Below are 20,142 nucleotides of genomic sequence, written 5' to 3' on the forward strand. Positions count from 1 at the left end.
ATCAACAACAAGTGGGACACAATCATGAAGTGGAACGACATTTATTGGATATTTCAAACTTTAACAAATCAAAACTGAAAAATTGGGCGTGCAAAATTATTCAGCCCCCTTAAGTTAATACTTTGTAGCGCCACCTTTTGCTGCGATTACAGCTGTAAGTCGCTTGGGGTATGTCTCTATCAGTTTTGCACATCGAGAGACTGACATTTTTTCCCATTCCTCCTCGCAAAACAGCTCGAGCTCAGTGAGGTTGGATGGAGAGCATTTGTGAACAGCAGTTTTCAGTTCTTTCCACAGATTCTCGATTGGATTCAGGTCTGGACTTTGACTTGGCCATTCTAACACCTGGATATGTTTATTTTTGAACCATTCCATTGTAGATTTTGCTTTATGTTTTGGATCATTGTCTTGTTGGAAGACAAATCTCTGTCCCAGTCTCAGGTCTTTTGCAGACTCCATCAGGTTTTCTTCCAGAATGGTCCTGTATTTGGCTCCATCCATCTTCCCATCAATTTTAACCATCTTCACTGTCCCTGCTGAAGAAAAGCAGGCCCAAACCATGATGCTGCCACCACCATGTTTGACAGTGGGGATGGTGTGTTCAGCTGTGTTGCTTTTACGCCAAACATAACGTTTTGCATTGTTGCCAAAAAGTTCAATTTTGGTTTCATCTGACCAGAGCACCTTCTTCCACATGTTTGGTGTGTCTCCCAGGTGGCTTGTGGCAAACTTTAAACTACACTTTTTATGGATATCTTTAAGAAATGGCTTTCTTCTTGCCATTCTTCCATAAAGGCCAGATTTGTGCAATATACGACTGATTGTTGTCCTATGGACAGAGTCTCCCACCTCAGCTGTAGATCTCTGCAGTTCATCCAGAGTGATCATGGGCTTCTTGGCTGCATCTCTGATCAGTCTTCTCCTTGTATGAGCTGAAAGTTTAGAGGGACGGCCAGGTCTTGGTAGATTTGCAGTGGTCTGATACTCCTTCCATTTCAATATTATCGCTTGCACAGTGCTCCTTGGGATGTTTAAAGCTTGGGAAATCTTTTTGTATCCAAATCCGGCTTTAAACTTCTTCACAACAGTATCTCGGACCTGCCTGGTGTGTTCCTTGTTCTTCATGATGCTCTCTGCGCTTTTAATGGACCTCTGAGACTATCACAGTGCAGGTGCATTTATACGGAGACTTGATTACACACAGGTGGATTGTATTTATCATCATTAGTCATTTAGGTCAACATTGGATCATTCAGAGATCCTCACTGAACTTCTGGAGAGAGTTTGCTGCACTGAAAGTAAAGGGGCTGAATAATTTTGCACGCCCAATTTTTCAGTTTTTGATTTGCTAAAAAAGTTTGAAATATCCAATAAATGTCGTTCCACTTCATGATTGTGTCCCACTTGTTGTTGATTCTTCACAAAAAAATACAGTTTTATATCTTTATGTTTGAAGCCTGAAATGTGGCAAAAGGTCGCAAAGTTCAAGGGGGCCGAAAACTTTCGCAAGGCACTGTACCTTCTACAACTTTATACACTGTTTATTGTCTCCCCCCTCAGTCCCTCAGTTGGCGTCTAAAAACTCTACCAGCTACTTTAACACACATCAATGAGGTAAAGTTAAGTAGACCAGCCTATATTCTCCTTTATCCCCTTGTAGACCAGCCTATATCCCCTTGTAGACCAGCCTATATCCTCCAGTAGACTAGCCTATATCCCCAAGTAGACCAGCCTATATCCCCCTATATCCTCTTGTAGACCAGCCTATATCCTCCAGTAGACTAGCCTATATCCCCCAGTAGACCAGCCTATATCCCCCTATATCCCCTTGTAGACCAGCCTATATCCTCCAGTAGACTAGCCTATATCCCCCAGTAGACCAGCCTATATCCCCCAGTAGACCAGCCTATATCCCCCTATATCCCCTAGTAGACCAGCCTATATCCTCCAGTAGACTAGCCTATATCCCCCAGTAGACCAGCCTATATCCCCCTCTATCCCCTAGTAGACCAGCCTATATCCCCCAGTAGACCAGCCTATATCCCCCAGTAGACCAGCCTATATCCCCCTCTATCCCCTAGTAGACCAGCCTATATCCCCCAGTAGACCAGCCTATATCCCCCAGTAGTAAATATAAATAATAAAAAAATAATAAAATAATAATTAATAAAAATATAATATAAATAAATAAATAAGATATGAGTATAATAATACAGCAAGAATCTTCTTCCAGCAGGTTCTTCTAGCTAATAGAGAGTTGTACCCTTCTCCAAAATCATGCCTCATTTATACCCTCCATCTTCCTTTCTGTTAACTCATTGTGGCTAACATCCTCGAAAGATACGCTCAGTGGTTAACACCTAATGCGGCCATCACTCAAAAGGTGCTCTTTCAGCACCCACTAACCCCCATATTTCCTCACATAGGCAGGACTTCTTGACACGATGCCTCCTCCTGGCTGCTCTGACCGGGGGATTCCCAAAGCAAGCCAGCACCCTTAGTACACTCCATTATCAATATGGAGTACACTCCATTAACTTTTAAAACATTTATTTCTAAACATTAACATTCCCTACTCAATTATAATCCCACTCTAACCTTTTCTTCCCATTACTTCCTAAACATTCAACATTTTTTAACATTTTAACATTAGACCATTTCATCATTATAACATGTCATTACCAACATCCTACAGACCCTAAGGCCTTGTCCTTTAACCTCTTGTAACTAGGGGGCACTATTTTAATTTTTGGAAAAATAACGTTCCCGAAGTAAACGGGCTATTTTGTCAGGACAAGATGCTAGAATATGCATATAATTGGCAGATTAGGATAGAAAACACTCTAAAGTTTCCAAAACTGTAAAAATATTGTCTGTGAGTATAACAGAACTGATATTGCAGGCGAAAGCCGGAGAAAAATCCAATCCGGCAGGGACTCTTATTTAGAAGCTCTGCGTTCTATTGAGCAGTGAATGAGGTATCAACCAGATTCCTTTTTCTATGGCTTCCCTAATTGTTTCAGGCTTTTATTTAGAAAAATGAGCCTGAACGTCAACATTGCATCATTCGTCAGCTGAAGTCTCGCAGAGTGTTTTGTGCGTAAAGGACAAATGCGGCCATTGTTTCTCTCTTTCCTACTAAGAAGCCACCAGTCCCGGTTGATATATTATCAAATAGATATTTGAAAAACACCTTGAGGATTATAACCAACGTTTTCTAGTAATATTTATGTGCGTTGCATTATGCTAATTCGTGTCAATTGATGACAATGCTCCCGGACCCAGGATGGGTAGTACCAACAAGTTAAACCTAACCAACACAGTCTACAAGCATCGTACCTTAAAGCAACCAACATTAAAACATTCTGAACCATTTTACTGCATTACTTGAATCACTTTTTAATATCTCCCACTGTATGTTTCAACCTCAGGAGGCTGAAAAAAATTATCTTGTCACCGAAAACCCTCACTAACTTTTACAGGTGCACAATTGAGAGCATCCTGTCAGGCTGTATCACCGTCTGGTACAGCAACTGCACCGCCTGCAACCGCAGGGTGGTGCGGTCTGCACAACGCATCACCCGGGGCAACTTCCTGCCCTCCAGGACACCTACACCACCCGATGTCACAAGAAGGCAAAAAGGATCATCAAGGACAATAACCACCAGAGCCACTCCCTGTTCACCCTGCTATCATCAAGAAGGCGAGGTCAGTACAGGTGCATCAAAGCTGCGACAGAGAGAAAAACAGCTCCTGTGTCAGGGCCATCAGATTGTTAAACAGCCACCACTAGCACAGAGAGGCTGCTGCCTACCTCCAGACTTGATATCATTGGCCTCTTTAATAAATGGAACAGAAGTCACTTTAATAATGCCACTTTAAGAATGTTTACAAATCTCACATTACTCATCTCATATACTGTATCTTTCACTATCTATTTAAAATAATATATTACTATATATTCTTTACTATCTATTGCATCTTAGCCGCTCTGTCACTGCTCATCCATATATTGTATACTTACTTATATATTCTTATCCCATTCGTTTATAAGACTGTGTGTATTAGGTTTTGTTGTGGAATTTGTTAGATATTAGGTTTTGTTGTGGAATTGTTAGATATTACCTGTTAGATACTGATGCACTGTCAGATCTAGAAGCATAAGCATTTCGCTACACTCACAATAACATCTGCTAACCATGTGTATGTGAGACCAATAACATCTGCTAACCATGTGTATGTGACCAATAACATCTGCTAACCATGTGTATGTAACCAATAACATCTGGTAACCATGTGTATGTGACCAATAACATTTTATTTTGATTTGGACTAAGACCTAACAGCCATCTCTTCCTCTTCCTGGACCAATACCTAATAGCCATCTCTTCCTCTTCCTGGACCAATACCTAACAGCCATATCTTCCTCTTCCTGGACCAAGACCTGACAGCCATCTGTTCCTCTTCCTGGACCAAGACCTAACAGCCATCTCTTCCTCTTCCTGGACCAAGACCTAACAGCCATCTCTTCCTCTTCCTGGGCGAAGACCTGATGTTTAATCAGATCTCAAACCTCTCGTCTGTCAGGAAAGCGGTTCTGTTCCTGATTCTGTTGTTGAAGAGTCTGTAGAGACAAAAAAAAACATTATTATTTTAATGTTATTATTATCCTCTAATAGTTGCCCCCAGCAACATACACACCCATATGATCTCACACAGACATGCTCTGCTCACTGTCACACACACCCTTACCGTATGGTGTGTATTGAAGTGTTGGTAGAGACCAGTTGGAGTATTCTGTCAGTCAGAGCATCAGTGATGTCATTGTGGCTCAGGCTACAACAGAGAGAGAGAGAGAGAGATCGGACATTTATCATGTAGTGATAGACACAGAGAGAGAGAGAGAGAGAGAGAGAGAGAGAGAGAGAGAGAGAGAGAGAGAGAGAGAGAGAGAGAGAGAGAGAGAGAGAGAGAGAGAGAGAGAGAGAGAGAGAGAGAGAGAGAGAGAGAGAGAGAGAGAGAGAGAGAGAGAGAGAGAGAGAGAGAGAGAGAGAGAGAGAGAGAGAGAGAGAGAGAGAGAGAGAGAGAGAGAGAGAGAGAGAGAGAGAGAGAGAGAGAGAGAGAGAGAGAGAGAGAGAGAGAGAGAGAGGTAAAAGAGAGAGAGAGAGGGAGAGTGAGGTAAGAGAGAGCCAGCTGAGTGCCGTGTTGGTTCTGCTTCAGAACAGAGTGGATGGCCCTGCAGTGGTCAGTGGTCAGACACAGAGCCTTCTCCTGGTCCTGAACTGACAGGTCCACAGAGGAGGAGCAGGAGAAGTCCAGCCTGAAGTGCAGAGACCTGAGCAGCCATACTGCTGTTGGTAGTGATGATGGTCCCCCCTGCTGGAACTGAGAGGCAGCACAGCACTGGAGGAAACTCAGCAGTAACCTCCTGTCAACACTACAGAGAGAGAGAGAGACTTATTTACACAACACCACACATTAAAGCACTGATGTGTAAATAAGACAATACAAAGACAATACAACTCTGTTAGTCTGGTCAACTCCCAGGCGAATGCCTTCAATTCCACCCCTAGCTGAGGTAAACCTCTTCGGGCTAGGGGGCAGTATACGGAAGTTTGGAGAGCTGGCGTGCCCAAAGTAAGATTCCTGTTTCTCAGACTCAGAAGCTAGGATATGCATACAATTGGTGGATTTGGATAGAAAACACTCTACAGTTTCCAAAACTGTTAAAATAATGTCTGTGGGTATATCAGAACTGATATGGCAGGCGAAAATCTGAAGAAAATCCGACCAGAAAAAATTAACATTAAATCACAGGCTTTTATTTTGTAAAGCTTTAGAAATCTCCTATGTCCGTCCACCAATTGATATAGCTTTCACTAATCAGTTAATACAGGAAATGAGTGGAGAACAGAAGGGCTTCTTATTAAAGAAAAACTTACAGGCCTGTGAGAGCCGGAATTCTTACTGGTTGGTGATCAATTACTTATGTCATGCAATAAAATGCAAATTAATTACTTAAAAATCATACAATGTGATTTTCTGGATTTTTGTTTTAGATTCCGTCTCTCACAGTTGAAGTGTACTTATGATAAAGATTACAGACCTCTACATGCTTTGTAAGTAGGAAAATCTATAAAATCGGCAGTGTATCAACTACTTGTTCTCTCCACTGTACATATTCTTTCGAGATTAGAAAGTTTGTCAGATCTGTTACAACCTGTAATTGTAAAAATATGTATGTATCTGAATCCCTGCGTCTGGTATATTTGGTCCCCCACTTCACCCTTCTCCTCCAGTTTATGGATGGAGGTCTGCGTCCGTGCATTGATTATCGAGGTCTCAAAATCACTGTGAGATACAGTTACAGTTACCATGGCGATTGAGTCAATGCACGGGGCGCACTTTTTCACTAAACTGGATCTCAGGAGCGTGTACAACCTGGTGCGTATCCAGGAGGGAGACGAGTGGAAGACGGCATTTAGTACCACCTCAGGGCATTATGGGTACCTCGTCATGCCGTATGGGTTGATGACTGCTCCATCAGTCTTCAAATCCTTTGTAGACGAGACAGGGACCTGCACAGGCAGGGTGTAGTGGTGTATATCGATGACATTCTAATATACTCCGCTACACGTGCCGAGCATGTGTCCTTGGTGTGCAGGGTACTTGGACGACCATTGGAGCATGACCTGTCCGTCAAGGCTGAGAAATGCCTGTTCTTTCAGCAAGCAGTCTACTTCCTAAGGGACCGCATTTCAACCGTGCGTAATTAGCCGACTCCCAACACGGTAAAGGAGGTGCACCGATGTTTAGTGTTTGCCAATTACTACTGGAGATTTATCCAGGATTTTGGCCAGGTGGCTGCTCCCATTACCTCACTACCAAAGGGGGGTCATGTACGGCTGCAGTGTTCGGTTGAGGCGGACAGAGCTTTTGGGCAACTACGGGCTCTGTTTACCTCGGCTTCCATGCTGGCCCATCCGGATCCCTCTTTGGAGTTCATTCATAGTGGAGATCAACGCGTCTGAGCCTGGGATAGGAGGAGTGCTCTCTCAGCATTCGGGCATGCCATCGAAGCTCCGCCCCTGTGCTTTCTTCTCGAAGAAGCTCAGCCCGGCGGAGCGAAACTATGATGTGGGGGACCCGGAGTTGTGTGCTGTAGTTAAAGCTTTGAAGGCATGGAGACATTGGCTTGAGGGGGCTAAACACCCTTTCCTCATCTGGACTGACCACCGCAACCTGGAGTACATCCGGGCAGCGAGGAGACTGAATCCTCATCAGGCAAGGTGGGCCATGTTCTTTACCCTGTCCTACAGACCAGGTTCCCAGAATGTTAAGGCAGACGCACTGTCCCGACTGTATGACGCAGAGGAGCGGTCCATAAATCAGACTCCCATACTCCAGGCTTCCTGCTTGGTTGTGCCGGTCATCTGGGAGCTGGACGTGGACATTGAGCAGGCATTGCGTACAGAGCCCGCTCCCCCCCAGTGTCCCGTCGGGCGTCTGTACGTTCCGTCTGCTGTCCGGGACCAGTTGATCTGGGCCCACAAGTCACCCATCTCTGGTCATCCGGGGATCGGTCGGATGGTGCGCTGTCTAACTGGGAAGTACTGGTGGCCCACCTTGGCAAAGGATGTGAGGGTTTTTGTTTCCTGCTGCTCGGCAGTGTAAGGCTCCTAGACACCTGCCCAGAGGTAAGCTACATCCCTTACCCATTCCACAACAGCCTTGGTCACATCTGTGGATTTTTTGACGGATCTTCCTCCCTCACAGGGAACCACCATGATCCTGGTCGTTGTGGATCGTTTCTCTAAGTCCTGTCATCTCCTCCCTCTGCCCGGGATACCTACGGCTCTACAGACTGTGGAGGCCCTGTTTACAAACGTCTTCCGGCACTACGGGTGCCTGAGGATATAACGTCTGATCGAGGTCCCCAGTTCACTTCGAGAGTCTGGAGGGCGTTCATGGAACGTCTGGGGGTCTCGATTAGTCTCACCTCAGGTTTTCACCCCGAGAGTAATGGGCAGGTGGAAAGAGTGAACCAGGATGTGGGCAGGTTCATGCGGTCCTATTGACAGGACCGGTCAGGGGGAGTGGGTGGCGTTTGTGCCCTGGGCAGAGATGGCGCAGAACTCGCTCCGCCACTCCTCCACTAACCTCTCCCCCTTTCAATGTGTATTGGGGTACCAGCCGGTTCTGGCACCGTGGCATCAGAGTCAGACCGAGGCTCCCGAGGTGGACGATTGGTTCAGACGAGCAGAGGAGACAGGGGAGGCCGCCCATGGTCACGTCACCGCAGTGAGGCCCCGGTGTTCACACCGTGGGACCGGGTCTGGCTCTTGACCCGAAATCTGCCCCTCCGCCTGCCCTGCCGGAAGCTGGGTCCGCGGTTTGTGGGGCCATTTAAAGTCCTTAGTAGTGTGAACGTGGTTTGTTATAGGTTACATCTTCCCCCCGATTACCGTATTAACCCCTCGTTCCATGTGTCTCTCCTCAGGCCGGTGGTGGCTGGCCCGCTCCAGGAGTTTGAGGTGTGGGAGGTTCCTCCACCCCATCTGGACATCCATGGGGCTCCGGCGTACTCTGTCCGTTCTATCCTGGATTCGAGGCGTCGGGTGAGGGGCCTTTAGTACCTCGTGGAGTGGGAGGGGTCCAGAGGAGAGGTGCTGGGTGCTGGTGGCAGATGTGTTGGACCCTGAACTTCTACGGGAGATCCATCGTCATCGGCCGGATCTCCCTGCGCCTCGCCCTCCGGGTTATCCCCGAGGCCGGTGTGAGCGTGCCGCTGGAGTCACGCGTCAAGGGCCACCAAAGTCAACTCCTCTCCTTGTTCAGGCAGCGTTCGGCGTCAACGTCATCGGCTTTCGCCGCTCCATTTTTTTATTATCCATTTGTTTTGTCTTTTTCCCTGCACACCTGGTTTACATTCCCAATCACACTGTATTTATTCCTCTGTTTTATGTCATTGTGTGTGATTGCTTTATGTAGTGCTTGTTGCACGTTCATTCTGGTGCACGTCGGGTTTTTGTGCCCATATTTTGATTTATATTAAACTGCTAATTGCTGCTAACTGACTTCACTGCCACCAGTTAGAGCATCCGCTACACCTTTCCGTATGAAATATGATAATTTATTTACATTTTAGACAACCTAAGACCTAAGGGTGATATAGACACGTTGTTTGACTTGTTTCAACGAAGTTTGCTGGTAGCTTTTAGAACTTCTTTGTCTGCATTTTTCAATGAGAGAAACCGGTTGATTACTGAGTTAAGCGCGCCAGCTAAACAGACATCTTTTGGATTAAAGAAGGACTTTATCGAACAAAAGGACCATTTGTGATGTTTCTGGGAATCGTATGATTGCAACCAGCTGAAGATCTTCAAAGGTAAGTGATACATTTTATCGCTATTTCTGACTTTCGTGATGGCTCTGCTTGGATTGAAAATGAATGTATTGCTTTTGTGTGTCGTCAGAATTTTCGCTGTAAAGCCTATTTGAAATCTGACACAGCGGCTGGATTAACAAGAAGTGTATATTTTAAATGATGTAAGACACATGTCATGAAGGTTTAAAATTATGAAGTTAGTGTTTTTTGAATTTCGCACTCCGCAATTTACAGGATGTTGTCAAATCGATCCCGTTAACGGGATTCTAGCCGTAGGGGATCCCTAAGAGGTTTTAAGGTTAGTACATTACACTAAGGTTAGGTTTAGAGGTGAAATTAGAGGTTAAATCAATCAGGAAGTGGAAAGCCTCATAGTTATATCCATTCTAGCAGGGTCAAAGAGTGCCAACTAAACCTGAGTTGGGAGACTCTGTCCAGAAGAGGCAGGATGCTCTCTATCTCCCCCGGTGGTATGGAGGTCCACAGCAGGTTGACTTTGACTTGGTGGCTGTGCTGCAGGGTAAAACACAGAGCGGTACAGTCCACTCTGTCCAGCTCTCTGCTGTTCAGGTTGATCCAATGGTCTGAAGAACTCAACAAACTGGACACACATTCACTGGCTCTGTCATAGATCTGTCTGATGGTGGACTTTACAAAGCTGGAACTGGACCTGAACAAACATGGAGAAAGGATTGTTGTGGTTATGTCAAGGTTTTATAAAGGATAACTCACATAGTAACAACTGACTGGATAGAACATTAATAATTAAAGACTATAAATATTGAATCAAGATCTCCCACCTCTTGAATAAAACCCTAATGATATTACAGAGGAAAACTCAGAACAACATGTCACTGGATAGAAAGTTATTTTATTATTTCTAGAAAGTCTGAACAGAGAAAGAAGTTCAACCACCTCTTGAGAGTAACCCTTCCCAGAAAGGGGAGAAGATCTGAGATGTTCTTCTCTAGAAGCCTGTTCTTCCTGAGGTCCACAGTGATGTTGTGGGTTGAATGCTGCAGCAGAGAGAGAAGCACTTCCCAGTCCATCCTGCAGGAGGTCAGGTCTCCACCAACCTTCTCTAGGAACCACTGAGTCAACTCCTTGTCCTGAGCTTCATACACAACTACAGTCAGCTGCTGCAAAGTTTCTGAGTTTAGTCTAGGAGGTTGGAACATACAGGCTGTCAGAAATATGAAGAAAAACACATGAATGAAGTTACTATTTCTACTTTTTAAAAAATATCAACTTCAGACTGACCTAAGAGAGAGAGGTCCCTGGTGACACAGCAGTGCAATGAGAGAGTGACCCTGGATCCAGAGGTCAGTCAGGTCCAGACACTGAACCTTCCAGAGTCTCAGAAGGGACACCACATTACTCAGAGCCCTGGATAACACTCTCTCTGGTGTCTGGCTGCTCTTTAGGACCAAGGAGAGTTCTGGGACAGTCAGTGAAGTAGCACCTCTCTCTATCCTCATAACCAGTCTGGACAGTTTCACTGCCACACCCACATTCAGCCTGGAATGAAAAGACAAAACGCAAGTCACTTGAAACAGACAAACCAGACATTTAGGAAAAAGTGTGATCCAAAAGTTTTGGGACAGTGACACATTAGTTGTTGTTTTGACTCTGTACTTTGAATGAGGTTAAAGTGAAACGTGAATAATGATGAGTGAGAAAGTTTTAAAAAAGTTAGAGGCACCAATATCATAGCATGCTAACCTCTCACCATTACAATAACATGGAGGGGTTAGTATTTTATATCATACCCCCAAGACATGCTAACCTCTCACCATTACAATAACAGGGAGGTGTTAGCATTTTATATCATACCCCCCAAGACATGCTAACCTCTCACCATTACAATAACAGGGAGAGTTTAGCATTTAATATACCATTTAATATACCAAGACATGCTAACCTCTCACCATTACAATAACAGGGAGGTGTTAGCATTTTATATCATACCCCCAAGACATGCTAACCTCTCACCATTACAATAACAGGGGTGGGGTTAGCATTTTATATCATACCCCCCAAGACATGCTAACCTCTCACCATTACAATAACAGGGGAGGGGTTAGCATTATATATCATACCCCCCAAGACATGCTAACCTCTCACCATTACAATAACAGGGAGGGGTTAGCATTTTATATCATACCCCCAAGACATGCTAACCTCTCACCATTACAATAACAGGGGTGGGGTTAGCATTTTATATCATACCCCCCAAGACATGCTAACCTCTCACCATTACAATAACAGGGAGGTGTTAGCATTTAATATACCATTTAATATACCAAGACATGCTAACCAATCACCATGGCATTTGCATTTCTTTGGAGGTTATGATATTTATGTCTCTGTAATTTTCTCACTCATCATTATTCAGGACTATCTGTAACCATGGTAGCATCTACATTAATGTAGAAGTGTTCAGAAACATAATCTATTCTTATTTACAATAGAAGTGACTCCAAAATGAGACAATACATTATTTACCATTCATTTCTGTTGGGCACAAAATAAACTGAAACCAAAACAAACAGCAAATGTATCCAACCGGTTTGTAGATTCAAAGATCAAATACTAAATGTTTGATTACTTTAATACACATAGCCAAATACTTTTGATTCACTAAAACGGGTGGACTAAACAGTTCACCTGACACACCCATCTGTTTCGCCTCCCAGGAAAGTTCCCGACGGTTCCGTTACCGAGTTCCTACCGAGAGTATCCAAAGTCTGCCGATTCATCTCTTCTTCCCGAGCTGATGCAACTAGGCAGGGCCAGCCGAACGGCGATACATACATACGAAGAGTCAGAGAACTTACTCACAACCCTTTTCATGCTGTGGGGGAACCAGTCAAAATCTCTCCAGATACTCATCGACTCTGGGGCCGATGAGAGTTTTATGGACGCTACCCTGGTGTCTGAGCTGAACATCCCCACTCAACCCCTCTCCATTCCCATGGATGTTAGAGCCCTTGGTGGGCACTCTATAGGCCGGGTCACTCATAATACTCATCAACCTACGGGAACCACAACGATACAATCCAATTCCTGCTAATTAAGTCTCCTCAGGTTCCTGTGGTAATATATTGGCTCCATCGACACAATCAAATAAAATTTCAAAAATCAAATGTATTTATATAGCCCTTCTTACATCAGCTGATATCTCAAAGTGCTGTACAGAAACCCAGCCTAAAACCCCAAACAGCAAGCAATGCAGGTGTAGAAGCACGGTGGCTAGGAAAAACTCCCTAGAAAGGCCAAACCCTAGGAAGAAACCTAGAGAGGAACCAGCCTATGAGGGTTGGCCAGTCCTCTTCTGGCTGTGCCGGGTGGAGATTATAACAGAACATGGCAAGATGTTCAAATGTTCATAAATGACCAGCATGGTCAAATAATAATAATAATCACAGTAGTTGTTGAGGGTGCAGCCAGTCAGCACTTCAGGAGTAACTGTCAGTTGGCTTTTAATAGGCGATCATTACGAGTATCTCTACCGCTCCTGCTGTCTCTAGAGAGTTGAAAACAGCAGGTCTGGGACAGGTAGCACGTCCTGTAAACAGGTCAGGGTTCCATAGCCACAGACAGTTTAAACTGGAGCAGCAGCACGGCCAGGTAAGGAGTCATCATGCCAGGTAGTCCTGAGGCATGGTCTTAGGGCTCAGGTCCTCCAAGAGAGAAAGAAAAAGAGAGAGAAAGAAAGACAGAATTAGAGAGAGCATACTTAAATTCACACAGGACACTGGATAAGACAGGAGAAGTACTCCAGATATAACAAACTGACCCTAGCCCCCCGACACAAACTACTGCAGCATAAATATTGGAGGTTGAGACAGTAGGGGTCAGGAGACACTGTGGCCCCATCCGATGATACCCCCGGACAGGGCCAAACAGGAAGGATATAACCCCACACAGTTTTCCAAAGCACAGCCCCCACACCACTAGAGGGATATCTTCAACCACCAACTTACCATCCTGAGGCAAGGCCGAGAATAGCCCACAAAGATCTCAGCCACGGCACAACCCAAGGGGAGGGACGCCAACCCAGACAGGAAGATCACGTCATTGACTCAACCCACTCAAGTGACGCACCCCTCCTAGGGACGGCATGAAAGAGCACCAGTAAGCCAGTGACTCAGCCCCTGTAATAGGGTTAGAGGCAGAGAATCCCAGTGGAGAGAGGGTATCCGGCCAGGCAGAGTCGGCAAGTTGCTCCAGAGCCTTTCCGTTCACCTTCACACTCCTGGGCCAGACTACACTCAATCATATGACTCACTGAAGAGATGAGTCTTCAGTAAAGACATAAAGGTTGAGACCAAGTTTGCGTCTCTCACATGGGTAGGCAGACCATTCCATAAAAATGGAGCTCTATAGGAGAAAGCCCTGCCTCCAGCTGTTTGCTTAGAAATTATAGGGACAATTTGGAGGCCTGCGTCTTGTGACCGTAGTGTACGTGTAGGTATGTACGGCAGGACCAAATTGGAAAGATAGGTAGGAGCAAGCCCATGTAATGCTTTATAGGTTAGCAGTAAAACCTTGAAATCAGCCTTTGCCTTAACAGGAAGCCAGTGTAGGGTAGGGAGGCTAGCACTGGAGAAATATGATCAAATATTTTGGTTCTAGTCAGGATTCTAGCAGCCGTATTTAGCACTAACTGAAGTTTATTTAGTGCTTTATCCGGGTAGCCGAAAAGTAGAGCATTGCAGTAGTCTAACCTAGAAGTAACAAAAGCATGGATGAATTTTTCTGCATAATTTTTGGACAGAAAGTTTCTGATTTTTGCAATGTTACATAGATGGAAAAAAGCTGTCCTTGAAACAGTCTTGATATGTTCGTCAAAAGAGAGATCAGGGTCCAGAGTAACGCCGAGGTCCTTCACAGTTTTATTTGAGACGACTGCACAACCATCAAGTTTAATTGTCAGATTCAACAGAAGTTCTCTTTGTTTCTTGGGAACTAGAACAAGCATCTCTGTTTTGTCCAAGTTTAAAAGTAGAACGTTTGCAGCCATCCACTTCCTTATGTCTGAAACATAGGCTTCTAGCGAGGGCAATTTTGGGGCTTCACCATGTTTCATTGAAATGTACAGCTGTGTGTCATCCGCATAGCAGTGAAAGTTAACATTATGTTTTCGAATGACATCCCCAAGAGTTAAAATATATAGTGAAAACAATAGTGGTCCTAAAACGGAACCTTGATGAACACCGAAATGTACAGTTGATTTGTCAGAGGACAAACCATTCACAGAGACAAACTGATATCTTTCCGACAGATAAGATCTAAACCAGGCCAGAACTTGTCCGTGTAGACCAATCTGCGTTTTCAATCTCTCCAAAAGAATGTGGTGATCGATGGTATCAAAAGCAGCACTAAGGTCTAGGAGCACGACGACAGATGCAGAGCAGATGCAGAGCCTCGGTCTGATGCCATTAAAAGGTAATTTGCCACCTCCAGTGCAGTCTCAGTGCTATGATGGGGTCTAAAACCAGACTGAAGCATTTCATATACATTGTTTGTCTTCAGGAAGGCAGTGAGTTGCTGCGCAACAGCCTTTTCTAACATTAATGAGAGGAATGGAAGATTCGATATAGGCCGATAGTTTTTTATATTTTCTGGGTCAAGGTTTTTTTTTTTTTTCAAGAGAGGCTCTATTACTGCCACTTTTAGTGAGTTTGGTACACATCCGGTGGATAGAGAGCCGTTTATTATGTTCAACATAGGAAGGCCAAGCACAGAAAGCAGCTCTTTCAATAGTTTAGTTGGAATAGGGTCCAGTATGCAGCTTGAAGGTTTAGAGGCCATGATAATTTTCATCATTGTGTCAAGAGATATAGTACTAAAACACTTAAGTGTCTCTCTTGATCCTAGGTCCTGGCAGAGTTGTGCAGACTCAGGACAACTGAGCTTTGGAGGAATACGTAGAGTTAAAGAGGAGTCCGTAATTTGCTTTCTATTAATCATGATCTTTTCCTCAAAGAAGTTCATGAATTTATCACTGCTGAAGTGAAAGCCATCCTCACTCTCTTGGAGAACGCTGCTTTGTGACGGTAGCAAAAATACATTGAGCAACAGTGAGGGCTCTTCGATACTGCACGATGCTGTCTTTCCAAGCTAGTCGGAAGACTTCCAGTTTGATGTGGCGCCATTTCTGTTCAAATTTTCTGGAAGCTTGCTTCAGAGCTCGGGTATTTTCTGTATACCAGGGAGCTAGTTTCTTATGACAAATGTTTTTAGGAGTGCAACTGCATCTAGGGTATTGCGCAAGGTTAAATTGAGTTCCTCAGTTAGGTGGTTAACTGATTTTTGTCCTCTGACGTCCTTGGGTAGGCAGAGGGAGTCTGGAAGGGCATCAAGCAATCTTTGTGTTGTCTGAGAGTTTATGACACGACTTTTGATGCTCCTTGGTTGGGGTCTGAGCAGATTATTTGTTGCTATTGCAAACATAATAAAATGGTAGTCCGATAGTCCAGGATTATGAGGAAAAACATTAAGATCCACAGCATTTATTCCATGGGACAAAACTAGGTCCAGAGTATGACTGTGACAATGAGTAGGTCCAGAGACATGTTGGACAAAACCCACTGAGTCGATGATGGAAAGCCTTTTGGAGTGGGTCTGTGGACTTTTCCATGTGAATATTAAAATCACCAACAATTAGAATATTTTCTGCTATGACTACAAGGTCCGATAGGAATTCATGGAACTCAGTGAGGAACGCTGTATATGGCCCAGGAGGCCTGTAAACAGAGGCTACAAAAAGTGATTGCGTAGATTTCATGACTAGTAGCTCAAAAGACGAAAACGTCATTGTTTTTGTTGTAAATTGAAATTTGCTATCGTAAATGTTAGCAACACCTCCGACATTGCGGGATGCACGGGGGATATGATAACTAGTGTAACCAGGAGGTGAGGCCTCATTTAACACAGTAAATTCATCAGGCTTAAGCCATGTTTCAGTCAGGCCAATCACATCAAGATTATGATCACAATCTCTTTCAATAATGGCAGGAATGGAGGAATGGAGGAGGTGTTTATCCTAGTGAGATTGCTAAGGCGAACAGCGCCATGTTTAGTTTTGCCCAACCAAGTCGAGGCACAGACACGGTCTCAATGGGGATAGCTGAGCTGACTACACTGACTGTGCTAGTGGCAGACTCCACTAAGCTGGCTGGCTGGCTAACAGCCTGCTGCCTGGCCTGCCCCCTATTTCATTGAGGAGCTAGAGGAGTTAGAGCCCTGTCTATATTCGTAGAAAAGGGCACCCCTCCTAGGATGGAGTCCGTCACTCCTCAGCAGGTCAGGCTTGGTCCTGTTTGTGGGTGAGTCCCAGAAAGAGGGCCAATTATCTACAAATTCTATATTTTGTGAGGGGCAGAAAACAGTTTTCAACCAGCAATTGAGTTGTGAGACTGCTGTAAAGCTCATCACTCCCCCTAACTGGGAAGGGGCCAGAGACAATTACTCGATGCCGACACATTTTTCTAGCTGATTTACACGCTGAAGCTATGTTGTGCTTGGTGACCTCTGACTGTTTCATTCTAACATTGTTGGTGACGGCGTGGATAACAATATCTCTATACTCTCTACACTCGCCAGTTTTAGCTTTAGCCAGCAACATCTTCAGATTAGCCTTAATGTCGGTAGCCCTGCCCCCTGGTAAACAGTGTATGATCGCTGGATGATTTGTTTTAAGTCTAATACTGCGGGTAATGGAGTCGTCAATGACTAGGGTTTTCAATTTGTCAGAGCTAATGGTGGGAAGCTTCGGCGTCTCAGACCCCGTAACGAGAGGAGTAGAGACAAGAGAAGGCTCGGCCTCAGACTACGACTCGCTGCTTAAATGGGGAAAACCGGTTGAAAGTTTGTCGGCTGAATGAACGACACCTGTTGAGCATTCCTACAGCATATCCCTCTAGAAGCCATGAGAAAGTTGTCCGGCTGCGGGGACCGTGCAGGGGGATTTATTCTGACATTAATATCTGTACTTACTGGTGGCACAGACGCTGTTTCATCCTTTCCTACACTGAAATTACCCTTGCCTAACGATTGCGTCTGATTCCATCCTCGCCGTAAGGTGATCGTTCTCCTGTATATTATGAGTACAGTGACTGCAATTAGAAGGCATCATGTTAATGTTACTACTTAGCTTCGGCTGTTGGAGGTCCTTACGAACCATGTCCAGATAAAGCGTCCGGAGTGAAAAAGTTGAATGAAAAAAAGTTGAATGAGGGAAAAACAAAAAATAAACGGTAATTAAAAAGTAAAAACCGTAAAGTTGTCAGGTAGCAAAGTAAGGTTGGCAACAAAACGCACAGCAACACAATCCCCTCATTGACTGGTTTGCTGGTGCCAGCATGAGCTGGAGCCCATTCTGCTCATTGCCTGAAGTCAGCGCTCCCTTCACCGGGATGTCTTCCTGGGGCCACAAAAGTTGCCCCGGACCTCTCCGCATTTCCTGCAGAGTACCAGCACCTACTGGGGGTGTTCATTAAGACCGGGCCACTTTGCTTCTGCGGCACCGACCCCATGACTGTGGGACCTTCTCCCAGGCACCACTCTGACACGGGGATGACTGTACTCACTGTATGGTCAAGAGACCAAGGCTATGGAGACCTATATTGAGGACTCCTTAGCTGCCGGGTTCATCCGTCCCACTGCGTCCCCCGCCGGCGCAGGGTTCTTCTTTGTGGAGTAGAAGGACAAAACCCTGCGCCCGTGCATCAACTCACAGGGTCTCAACGACATCACGGCGAATGACCTCCACCCGCTACCACTCATCTCCTCGGCCTTCTAGCCTCTCCAAGGGGCCGCCGTGTTCTCCAAGCTGGATCTATGGAACGCCTACCACCTAGTGCAGATACGGGAAGGGGACGAGTGGAAGACAGCCTTCAACACGACCAGTAGTGTTGATGCTCCAGCTGTGTTCCAGGCCCTGGTTAATGATGTTCTCAATGAAATGTTAAACTGGTTCGTCTTTGTCCACCTCAACGACATCCTCGTCTTCTCCCGCTCTGCCCAAAAACACAGCCCTGGAACTCAAGTTACATCCTTGCACCTTCTTCTCTCATCACCTCAACGCCACGGAGATGAATTACGATGTGGGGAATGGTGAGCTTCTCTCAGTGAAGATGGTATTGGAGGAGTGGAGGCACTGGCTGGAGGGGGTGGCACATCCGTTAACCTCCTGAAGCTAGGGGGCACTATTTTTATGTTTGGAAAAATATTCCTTTTTCTGTGGCTTCCCTAAGGTGTCAACAGTCTTTAGACATAGTTTCAGGCTTTTATTTTGAAAAATGAGAGTGAAGGATCACATTGAGTAAGTGGAGAGGTGGGGGCACTCAGAGTGAGTTGCGCAATTGAGTAAACCGGCCATTGTTCCTCCCGCTGTTATGGAAAAAGCTACACACTCGGTTGATATATTATCAAATGATTATAAAAAACTTTGACATGTTTCTGTGGACATTATGAAGACTATTTGGAATTTCCGTCTGCGTTGTCGCGACTGCTCTTTCCTGTTGATTTCTGAACATAACGCGACAAACAAACGTCGGTATTTTGGGTATAAAAATTATCTTTATGGAACAAAAGGAACATTTGCTGTGTAACTGGGAGTCTTGTGAGTGAAAACATCCGTAGATCATCAAAGGTAAACGGTTAATTTGATTGCTATTCTGATTTTCGTGACCAAGCTTTGTGATGCTAAGTGTACATAATGCTATGCTAAGCTATCGATAAACTTACACAAACGCTTGGATTTCTTTCGCTGTAAAGCATAATTTCAAAATCTGAGACAACAGGGTGATTAACAAAAGGCTAAGCAAGCTGTGTTTCAAAATATTGCACTTGTGATTTCATGAATATGAATGTTTTCTAGTAATATTATTTGACTGTTGCGCTATGCTATTCAGTGGTTGCAGACGGAAATTATCCCGCTACAGGGATTGGTAGCATCAAGAAGTTAATTGTGTGGACAGACCCCGCGGCTACACCCCCGGACGTCGAGACCATCATTCACACCTCTTGCTTGGCGAAGGCACTCAGTTTGGAAGCAGATCCGGGAAGCGCAGCATTCCCAGCCGAACACCGGAGGGCCCCAGATAATCGGATGTTTGTTCTGACGATGTCTGCTCCTCCGTCCTGGAGTGGGCTCACTCCTCCAGGATTGCCTACCGCCCGGGCTCCCACCGGACACTGGCCTTTGTGTAATAATACTTTTGGTGGCTTACAATGGTTCCTGACGTCTCTGCGTTCTTCGCCACCTGCACGATTTGTGTGCAGAACAAGCTCATCGGCAGAGGTACTGAGACAGACAGGACTGTTGCAGAGGTACTGAGACAGACAGGACTGTTGCAGAGGTACTGAGACAGACAGGACTGTTGCAGAGGTACTGAGACAGACAGGACTGTTGCAGAGGTACTGAGACAGACAGGACTGTTGCAGAGGTACTGAGACAGACAGGACTGATGCAGAGGTACTGAGACAGACATAACTGTTGCAGAGGTACTGAGACAGACATGACTGTTGCAGAGGTACTGTTGCAGAGGTACTGAGACAGACAGGACTGTTGTAGAGGTACTGAGACAGGACTGTTGTAGAGGTACTGAGACAGGACTGTTGCAGAGGTACTGAGACAGACAGGACTGTTGTAGAGGTACTGAGACAGGACTGTTGTAGAGGTACTGAGACAGGACTGTTGCAGAGGTACTGAGACAGACAGGACTGTTGCAGAGGTACTGAGA

General features: G+C 45.2%; 1 protein-coding gene and 1 long non-coding RNA gene across 2 annotated transcripts in view; both read right to left on the bottom strand.

Moving 5' to 3' along the window:
- Positions 1–4,301: 4,301 nt before the first annotated feature.
- On the bottom strand, positions 4,302–4,858 carry LOC149980653 (uncharacterized). Its single transcript, XR_016483991.1, has 2 exons — positions 4,753–4,858; positions 4,302–4,624 (listed from the first exon to the last, which is right to left on the bottom strand). It is a non-coding gene; the product is annotated as an uncharacterized LOC149980653 (long non-coding RNA).
- A 254-nt stretch (positions 4,859–5,112) lies between these two features.
- LOC110513755 (uncharacterized) overlaps positions 5,113–20,142 on the bottom strand; it is a gene marked incomplete at its 3' end in the record, with an annotated part of 32,674 nt that continues 17,644 nt past the window's right edge. Inside the window, exons 7-10 of the mRNA XM_090188579.1 lie at positions 10,649–10,906; positions 10,304–10,549; positions 9,804–10,058; positions 5,113–5,437 (exon numbers count right to left, since the gene is read on the bottom strand). Coding sequence (XP_090044705.1) covers positions 5,113–5,437; positions 9,804–10,058; positions 10,304–10,549; positions 10,649–10,906 — 1,084 coding nt within the window. The remainder of the gene's footprint in view (positions 5,438–9,803; positions 10,059–10,303; positions 10,550–10,648; positions 10,907–20,142) is intronic.

The sequence above is a fragment of the Oncorhynchus mykiss genome, chromosome 10 (assembly GCF_057628025.1).
Source record: "Oncorhynchus mykiss isolate SJ-2025 chromosome 10, ASM5762802v1, whole genome shotgun sequence".
Classification (NCBI taxonomy): Eukaryota; Metazoa; Chordata; class Actinopteri; order Salmoniformes; family Salmonidae; genus Oncorhynchus; species Oncorhynchus mykiss.